A 9038-nucleotide genomic window follows, 5' to 3' on the forward strand; every position below is an offset into this window, starting at 1 on the left:
AGGGGCAGCCTGAGGGGCAGCCTGAGGGGCAGCCTGGGCATGGCAAGGGGCCCCCCAAGCGAGGAGGGTGGTGGCAGGCTGGCTGGGCTGCTGGCTCGGGCGGGCCCTGGCTGGGGAGGAGTCCCTGAGCCTGCTCCCAGGAGGGATCTGGAGCAGGATTCCATCCTCTGGTGAGCCAGGGTCGGTGCACACCCAGCAGCTGGGCTGGCTGTGCCTGCCCGGCCCAGTTGGGTCACTGGTGAGGCCAGCTGGTGGCAGGGGCCCGGCCCAGCTGGGTCACTGGTGGGGCCAGCCAGGGGCAGGTGCTTGCTGCCACAGGTCAGAAGGTGACTCTGCCAAGGTGGAGGTCGCTGGCCACAGTGAGCACCTCCCAGTGCCGCTGGCCGCAGGGCTGGACGTGGTGCCTGCGCGGGGGAGACCTTGCTCGCCCCCAGGCCCCTCCTTGGGTCCTTGTGCCATCAGAGGGGTGGGGGCTTGGACATTGTCCTGCAGGGTGGGAGCTCACTTGTGGGGTCTCATACGGGGTGGGGTTCAGCATGGGGCAGGAGCTGCCCCACGGGTTGGTGCTTCCCATCTAGGCTGCCCCCTGAGGTCCTACAGGGGCCGGGGGCTCCCCTCTGGGGTCCCATATGGGGCAGGGCTGTGGCCTCCCCCTCAGATCCCGCGTGGGGCCAGGGGTCCCTCCGGCAGCGGGAGCTTCCCCCGCGGGGTCCGCAGGGACCGGGGGCTCCCCGCTGTGCCGGGGGCTGCGCCGCGGCCACTCCCCTCGGGCAGGGACCGCCCGGGCCCCGCCCGCCGCCGCCGCCGCCGCCGCCGCCGCCGCCTCGTCACTTCCCCGGTCTGGCCCTTCACCGGCTGACGCTGCGTGACGTCACCGCCGGTCCGTGTTTACTGCTGCTGTGTTCCGGGGAGATAGAAAGTACCGGGCAGCGCCACCGGGCAGCGCCACCGCCGGGATCCGGCACCGGACACTGGCTACCGAGATCTTCCCGCAGCTCCTGTCCGCAGCGGCACCAGGGTCAGCGCCGGCCCGGGCACCGGGGAGCGGAGATCGGGCAGCGGGGCCAGCCATGGGGCCGGGTGCCCGGACGCGCCCCGGCTGAGCCGTCCCGTCCCGTCCCGTCCCGTCCCGCCCCGGCGGACCTTGGCCGGCCGGGGAGCGGCCGGGGATGCTGGCGGGATGCCGGCCAGCGGGGCGGCCGCGCTGCTGGTCCCGGCGGTGCTGGGCTGGGCTCTGCTGCTCTGGTCCCTGCCGCCCACCCTGCCCCAGCCGCTGTCGCAGCCCCGTGAGTCCCGGCATGTGGTGGAGACCGAGGCCCTCTTCGACACCTCCTACAGCGACTCTGTCAACGCCAGCCTGCTCCACATCTACGCCTTCGACCACACCGTCCGCAGGAACCGGGTGAGCCGCACCGCCGCTGCCCCCCGCCCCTGCCCCTTCCCCCGGGCTCCGCCGTCCCCAGCGCCGTCCTCGCATCCTCTGCCACGAGTGCCGAGCAAAGTCCAGGCGCCGTGGCCGGAGCTGCCCTGCCGACGCCGGGGCTCCCGCTCTGCCCGCAGACCGAGGGCGTGCGGGTCTCGGTCAACGTCCTCTCGGACCCCAAGAACTTGCCGGTGCTCTTCGTGGTGAGGCAGAGGGAAGCTGTGGTCTCCTTCCAGGTGCCGCTCATCCTCCGCGGGCTGTGAGTAGCGGCGGGGCAGGCGCCCAGCCTCTGGCCAGCCCGGCTGGAGGGCGCCGGGGGGCGGCAGGGGGCAGGGCCGGGGGGCGGTGGGCACAGCACCCCTCTGCCCACCCAGGTACCAGCGGAAGTACACGTACCAGGAGGTGAGCCGCACGCTCTGCCAGCCCCAGACCAAGGCGGAGGTGGAGACCCAGAACTTCTACGTGGATGTCTCCACACTGTCCCCCAACGCCTCCTACCTGCTGCGGGTCACCCGCGTGGAGAACTTTGTGCTGCGGTGAGGAGAGCCCCGCGGCCCTGCCCCACCTCCTGCCGGGGCTCTGCCTCCCCTCCCCTGCCCTCATCTGCCCTGTGCCCCCTGCAGGACGAATGAGAAGTTCAGCTTCAATGCCACAGCCGCCCAGCCGCAGGTGAGGAGCAGCTGGCATGGCCCGGGAGAGGGAGGGGCAGCACCCGGGGAGGGCAGCACCCAGTGGGGGCAGCACCCAGGGGAGGGGCAGCACCCAGGGAGGGCAGCATCCAGGGAGGGGCAGAACCCAGGGAGGGGCAGCACCCAGGGAGGGACAGCACCCAGGGAGGGCAGCACCCAGGGAGGGACAGCACCCAGGGAGGGCAGCATCCAGGGAGGGGCAGCACCCAGGGGAGGGCAGCACCCAGGGAGGGCAGCACCCAGGGAGGGGCAGCACCCAGAGAGGGCAGCACCCAGGGGGGCAGCATGGTCACCAGTGATGCTTTTTCCCCTCCCCAGTACTTCAAGTATGAGTTCCCCACGGGAGTGGACTCGGTGATCGTGAAGGTGACCTCGGCCATGGCCTTCCCCTGCTCTGTCATCTCCATCCAGGACATCCTGGTAGGTCTGGGGGGTGGGCACCCTGCCCGGGTGACCCCTGGTGCCCAGCAGGGCTGACAGCCCCTCCCCCCCCACAGTGCCCTGTGTATGACCTGGACAACAACGTGGCCTTCATCGGCATGTACCAGACCATGACCAAGAAGGCAGCCATCACGGTGCAGGTGGGCAGGGGGCAGTGCCACGGGCTTGTGCCACGGGGCTGTGCCATGGGCTTGTGCCACGGGGCTGTGCCAGAGCTGTGCCTCGGGGCTGTGCCAGAGCTGTGCCTCAGGGCTGTGCCACAGAGCTGTGCCACAGAGCTGTGCCATGGAGCTGTGCCACTCCCGGCCCCTGCCCAGCCCTGGCAGGCCGAGCCTGCAGAGATTACCTCTCTGGGGGGGAAGTCCTGCCCCCCAGGGAGGCCTGGCTGAGCCCCATCTCTCCCCCACTCCAGAAGAAGGACTTCCCCAGCAACAGCTTCTACGTGGTGGTGGTGGTGAAGACTGAGGACGAGGCCTGCGGGGGGGCTCTGCCCTACTACCCCCTCTCCAAAAATGCCTCCCCAGGTATGCCCGGGGGGGGCTGGGGTCAGCAGGGCCCTGCCACTGTGAGCTGTGTGCTGGGCACAGGGTGGGGAGCAGCCTCGCAGAGGGCTGAGCCCTTGGCCCCTGCCTCCCTGCAGAGGAACCTGTGGACCAGCACAACCGGCAGAAGCTGCTGGAGGTGATGGTGTCGCCTGCCATAACCTGTAAGCCTGGGAGGGGCTCTTTGGGGCTGGGAGGGGGACCCCACAGCTGGCCCTGGGGGCTGCTGGGGGCTGCTGCTCCCCGCTGAGAGCCTGTGTTGGCCCTGCACAGCGGAGGCCTACGTCAGCAGTGTCCTCTTCTGCCTGGGCATCTTCCTCTCCTTCTACGTCCTCACGCTGCTCATCGCCTGCTGGGAGAGCTGCCGGTGAGTTCTGGCCCCCCCATGCCCCGGGGGTGCTGAGCCCCTGCTGCAGGGTCCCTGGGGGTCCTTGTCCTCGCTGTGCCACCCACCCCTGGCCACTTGTGGCTGTTTCCCTTGGCAGGCAGCAGAAGAGGAAGGGGCTCCTGGCAGCCATGGACTCGCCCAGCCTGGACACGGGTGAGGGGCTGGCGGCAGCAGCGCGCTGAGGAAGGCTGCTGGGGCGTTCCCAGGAGCTCCCCACTGTCCCTCTGAGGCCTGCTTGGCCCTCAGCTCCCTGGGGACACATCCTGGTGTGGGGGTGCAGGGTCCTCCTGGGGCTTGGGCTTCACCCCTCTGCCGCTCTGGGGCTGGCAGGGCTGCGCTGGGGCTTGGCCACCTCACCAAGTCTGTCTCTTTCTTTCCACGGCTTCCTGGGGACTCCCAGCATCCCTACTGGGTAGGTGCCAGCACTGGCTCTGTTCTTGCCTGTCAGCTCCCTCCTGTGCCAGGGCAGGGGCGTGGGGTGCTGCTTTGTGCCAGATGGGCGGGCAGGGGTGCCAGGGGAGACTGACAGGGACCCTCCTGTCTTGCAGGGCACAGCCGCAGCATCCCCAGCTCCTTCCTGGGCCATTCCCCCTACGACAGCTACGGCTATGGCTCCTTCGGTGAGTGCCAGGCACCGACCCTCACCTCCCAGCCTGGCAGCAGGTGGCTGTGCCCACCACAGCCGTGCCCGCTGCAGCCATGCCCACCCAGTCTGGCCATCCTTGCAGGGAATGGTTCCTCCAGCAGTGCCGAGGGTGTCACGGACAGCATGGGCTCCGTGGAGGTCACCTACAGCTACGTGGGTGAGTGCTGGGGCAGCGGTGTGGAGCTGGCACCGCCGCAGCCCTGCAGAGCTGCCATGCCTGAGGAGTGCCCAGGCTCCCTGACAGCTGCTGGCAGCGCCCCTGCTCTACCTTCCCACCGCCCAGGCAGGGTCCCTGTGTTGCCAGCCCCTCCCTGCAGGCCCGGGGGGGTGTCTGTGTTAGTGCTGGAGATGGACAGGCACCGGGGTGCCCCCCGCGGGCTGGCACCACCCCTGCCCCAGTGACTTTGGCTTTCCTTTGAAGGGCAGGAGCAGTTCAAGCGGCGCACACCCTCCACCCCGATGAGGCCGCTGAGCATTGCCATGGGTAGATGCTGGTTCTGGGCAGGGTTGAGCCAATCAAGCCAAAATCTGCCCTGCCCCAGGCTTGTGCCTGCGGCGCCGGCGCCTGCGCTCCCTCCTCCCTCCCTCCGAGCAAGGGCAGCTGCCCACAGGCCTCACAGTGGGCAGGGCTGTGGGGCAGGACATCATCCCCCTGGCCTCACGCTGTCCCCAGCCTGGCAGAGCCCCGGGGAGCCAGGGCACGGGGCGATGCCCACGCTGGCACAGCCAGCACGCGTCCCAGCCTAGGGCAGCGCAGGGGGCAGGGGGCAGCTGGAGCCTGTTGGCAAGGAGGTGTCCGAGCGGCTAATTGGGGGCGATTGGGGCTGGCGAGCGGGAGGCTGAGGCGGGCGGCGCCGAGGGGGCTGCGCTGACGGCCCCGGCTCGGCCGCAGGGGAGCGGTCGCTGGAGAACGTGGCCGGGCGGCCGCGCCTGGACTCGCTCAGCTCGGTGGAGGAGGACGACTACGACACGCTGGCCGACATCGACTACGACAAGAACGTGATCCGCACCAAGGTGCGTGCCGCTGCCCCCCGCCCGCTGCCCCCCGCCCGCCGCCGGGCGGGACCAGCGCCTCCACCTGCCCCTTCCCCCTGCAGCAATTCCTCTGCGTGGCTGACCTGGCGCGCAAGGACAAGCGAGTGCTGCGCAAGAAGTACCAGATCTACTTCTGGTGAGTGGGGGGCGGCAGGGATGGGGGGCACGGTGCTGTGCCCGGGGACCCCCTGACCTGCCCCCTGCCTCTTGCAGGAACATCGCCACCATCGCCGTCTTCTACGCCCTCCCTGTCATCCAGCTCGTCATCACCTACCAGACCGTGAGTGGGGGTCCGGGGGGGGGGGGGGGGGGGGGGCAGATGGGGCTCCTGTGTACTCCGGGGCTGCTCCCCAGCTGCCATGGGGATGTCCTCGGTGTCCCCCCGACCCCCCCCACCCGCTCTCCCCGTGCCCACCTGCAGGTGGTGAACGTCACCGGCAACCAGGACATCTGCTACTACAACTTCCTCTGCGCCCACCCGCTGGGGAACCTCAGGTGGGCTCGGGGCGGGGGACAGCGGGTGGCGGGGGGTCCCGGGGTGGGGGATCCCCAGCACCCACGTCGGGACTGTCCCCTCGCAGCGCCTTCAACAACATCCTCAGCAACCTGGGCTACGTCCTGCTGGGTCTGCTCTTCCTGCTCATCATCCTGCAGAGGGAGATCAACTACAACCGAGCGCTGCTGCGCAACGACGCCCACGCCCTGGTACGGGGCAGGGGTGCCCGGGGCGGGGGTGGGGGCGGGCAGTGTGTCTCAGCTGCCCGGAACACCCCCACTTCCCCTCCCTCAACCTCCCACCCCCCCAGGAGTGCGGCATCCCCAAGCACTTCGGGCTCTTCTACGCCATGGGCACAGCTCTGATGATGGAAGGGCTGCTCAGCGCCTGCTACCACGTCTGCCCCAACTACACCAACTTCCAGTTCGGTGAGTGCCCCCCTGCCCGGCCCGCCCGCTGCCCATGCCAGGGCTGCCCTCGCCTGGCTCACCACCCCCCCGGCCGCCCCCGCAGACACCTCCTTCATGTACATGATCGCTGGGCTCTGCATGCTGAAGCTCTACCAGAAGCGGCACCCAGACATCAACGCCAGCGCCTACAGCGCCTACGCCTGCCTGGCCGTCGTCATCTTCTTCTCCGTGGTGGGCGTGGTGAGTGCGGGGCCGGCTGCCCGCGCCGGGGGCGGCTGCCGCTGGCCCCCCGCCGCTGACTGCCTGCCCCCCCGCAGGTCTTTGGCAAGGGCAACACAGCCTTCTGGATCATCTTCTCTGTCATCCACATCGTGGCCACCCTGCTGCTCAGCACCCAGCTCTACTACATGGGGCGCTGGAAGCTGGGTGAGGCGTGGGGGGCACCGCCGCGGGCAGGGTGGGTGGGCGCAGCTCAGCGGGCCTCCCCCTGCCCCCCCAGCATGACCTCTGCTCTCTGCTCCCCCCCAGACTCGGGCATCCTGCGCAGGATCCTGCACGTGCTGTACACGGACTGCGTCCGGCAGTGCAGCGGGCCCATGTACGTGGTGAGTGCTGGCACCACGCCCGGTGGCACTGGGGGGTCCCCAGCTCTGCAGAGACCCCAGCTGGGAGTGCTGCTTCCCCCCACCCCACCCCTCACAGCCCCCCTCTGCCCTCGCAGGATCGCATGGTGCTGCTGGTCATGGGCAACATCATCAACTGGTCGCTGTAAGTGCAGAGCCGGCTGCATGCCAGACCCTGCGCTGCTCCTGCCAGCCCGGTCCCCACCCCTGCTGCCAGCCCTGTCCTGCTCCTGCAGCATGCCCCCCCCCGGCCCTGTCCCCCCTGCTGGGGCTGAGCTGAGGACAGCCAGCTCGTGGCAGCTGTGAGCCGAGCATGGAGTGTCCCTGCTGGAGCTGTGGCAGCCCCGGTGTCCCACACACTGCCCAGGCCCGGGGGGCTGCTGGCACCTCTGGGGACACCAGGGTGCAGGGGGCATGGCGGGGGGGCACCCGCGGGCTGCACTGACCCTGCTGCTGGCACCTCTGGGGACACCAGGGTGCAGGGGGCATGGCGGGGGGGCACCCGCGGGCTGCGCTGACCCTGCTGCCTGTCCCTGCCCCCCCCCAGCGCTGCCTACGGCCTCATTGTCCGCCCCAATGACTTCGCTTCCTACCTGCTGGCCATCGGCATCTGCAACCTCCTCCTCTACTTCGCCTTCTACATCATCATGAAGGTGCGAGGCCTGGCTGCGTGGGGGGCTGCGTGCCCAGCGGGGGGGCAGGGCCGGGCGCCCCTGCCGGCTCCTGCCTGCCGCTGACCCCGGCCTCTCCCGCAGCTCCGCAGCGGTGAGCGCATCAAGCTCATCCCCCTGCTCTGCATCGTCAGCACCTCGGTGGTCTGGGGCTTCGCCCTCTTCTTCTTCTTCCAGGGGCTCAGCACCTGGCAGGTGAGTGGCAGGGGGGCAGGGCAGGGTGGGCAGGGGCCGGCAGGGTGACCGCCTGGGCCTGTCCCCACCAGAAAACACCAGCGGAGTCGCGGGAGCACAACCGGGACTGCATCCTGCTCGACTTCTTCGACGACCACGACATCTGGCACTTCCTCTCCTCCATCGCCATGTTTGGCTCCTTCCTGGTAGGTGCAGGCTGCCCAGCTGCCTGCTGCCCCCTGCCCAGCTGCCTGCTGGCCCCTGCCCTGCTGCCCCCTGCCCAGCTGCCTGCTGCCCCCTGCCCAGCTCCCTGCTGCCTGCTGCCCCCTGCCCAGCTCCCTGCTGCCTGCTGCCCCCTGCCCTGCTGCCCTGCTGCCTGCTGCCCCCTGCCCAGCTGCCTGCTGCCCCCTGCCCTGCTGCCCCCTGCCCAGCTGCCTGCTGCCCCCTGCCCTGCTGCCCGCCGCCCCGGCTCACCGTGGCTGTCCCTCACCCGCAGGTGCTGCTGACGCTGGACGATGACCTGGACTGTGTCCAGCGGGACAAGATCTACGTCTTCTAGGGGCCTGCAGCTGCCCGCTGCCCTGGCACCGTGCCAAACGCCTGGCTGCAGCCCCTGGAGGGGGGGACCCTGCCCCTGGGGAGGGATGCCCGCGCTGGGGGTGCCGCCAGCCGCTCCGTCCCCCTCCCCGTGTGCCAGGGGGGTCCCGGTGGTGCCTCCTCCCCGCCGCCGTGTGTCCGTCCCCAGGCTCGGTGCAGCCAAAAGAGGGCCGGGGCGGGGGGGCCGCTGGGCACCTGTGCTGGGTGACAAGTGACACTGGACGAGGTGCTGCTGCTGCTCTGTGGCCGTGTGCCCCTGGCGGCTGGGGGCCAGCGCGGTGCCAGCAGCCCCGTGCCCCCCCGGGCAGGCGGGTGTGGGTCTCTCTTCAGTGCCTGAGTTGTATGGGTGGGAGGTGGGGGGCGTGCGGCCGCGGGGGCGATGGGGGTGGGGGCGGAGCTGCCGCTCTCACGGTGTCCCCAGGGGGACCGTACCCTCGGTGTCCCCAGGGGGGCGCTGGCCGCTGGCTGTCCCTCCGTGGCCGCTCCCCGCGGGTCTGCGGGGAAGGGACTCGCATTAAAGTGTCTGCACTTTGCTGCTGCCTGCTGCCTGGGCGCTGGGGGGCGCTGGGGGGCACCGGGAGCAGCCGGCCCTGCCTGCAGCGGCAGCCACGCTCTGCTCTGGCATCAGCTTCTGCTTCCCAGTGGCACCGTGGCAGAAGCAGGGCTGCTGCTCCCCTCCTGCCCTGGAGACCCTCCCGTGTGGGGTGGGGGCTGCTGGGGGGAGGTCTGTGGGGGGAAGCCTGGGGATGGCTGTGGGATGGAATCAGAATTGTTTGGGTTGGAGAAGAGCTCCCAGGCCCTTGAGTCCAACCTTCAACCCAACACCACCATGGCACCAACTATGGCACCAACTGTGGCCCCAAGTGCCATAGCCACAGGTTTCTGGAGCCCCTCCAGGCACGG

General features: G+C 70.2%; 1 protein-coding gene across 3 annotated transcripts; it reads left to right on the forward strand.

Moving 5' to 3' along the window:
* The first annotated feature begins 843 nt into the window (after positions 1–843).
* Positions 844–8489, forward strand: SIDT2 (SID1 transmembrane family member 2). Of its 3 annotated transcripts, XM_068167803.1 has the most exons (27): positions 854–1402; positions 1561–1682; positions 1798–1959; positions 2047–2092; positions 2431–2532; positions 2610–2693; positions 2966–3077; positions 3194–3259; positions 3369–3462; positions 3581–3636; positions 4032–4103; positions 4212–4286; positions 4551–4613; positions 5022–5143; positions 5227–5300; positions 5378–5444; positions 5586–5659; positions 5746–5869; positions 5971–6088; positions 6174–6310; positions 6388–6496; positions 6599–6675; positions 6792–6838; positions 7241–7346; positions 7449–7559; positions 7631–7744; positions 8035–8489. In XM_068167803.1, exons 1-27 carry the CDS (start codon positions 1181–1183, stop codon positions 8095–8097), a joined length of 2619 nt encoding a protein of 872 aa, XP_068023904.1. In that variant the 5' UTR covers positions 854–1180; the 3' UTR covers positions 8098–8489. The 3 variants fall into 3 exon arrangements, with proteins under 3 accessions (XP_068023907.1, XP_068023904.1, XP_068023905.1); XM_068167804.1 differs by lacking the exon at positions 4551–4613; XM_068167806.1 differs by lacking the exons at positions 7631–7744; positions 8035–8489 and having other exon boundaries at positions 844–1402; positions 6599–6668; positions 7449–7536.
* The last annotated feature ends 549 nt before the right edge of the window (positions 8490–9038 follow it).

The sequence above is a fragment of the Melanerpes formicivorus genome, unplaced genomic scaffold (genome assembly GCF_026170545.1).
Source record: "Melanerpes formicivorus ecotype bairdi unplaced genomic scaffold, bMelFor1.0.p_v2 SCAF_123, whole genome shotgun sequence".
NCBI classification, from domain to species: Eukaryota; Metazoa; Chordata; class Aves; order Piciformes; family Picidae; genus Melanerpes; species Melanerpes formicivorus.

Coding starts and splice junctions, on each gene's coding strand:
- SIDT2 (XM_068167803.1), top strand. CDS start 1,181: ATGCCGGCCAGCGGGGCGGCCGCGCTGCTGGTCCCGGCGGTGCTGGGC. Junction 2,694..2,965: donor AGGCAGCCATCACGGTGCAG/GTGGGCAGGGGG, acceptor CCCCCACTCCAG/AAGAAGGACTTCCCCAGCAA. Junction 5,445..5,585: donor TCGTCATCACCTACCAGACC/GTGAGTGGGGGT, acceptor GCCCACCTGCAG/GTGGTGAACGTCACCGGCAA.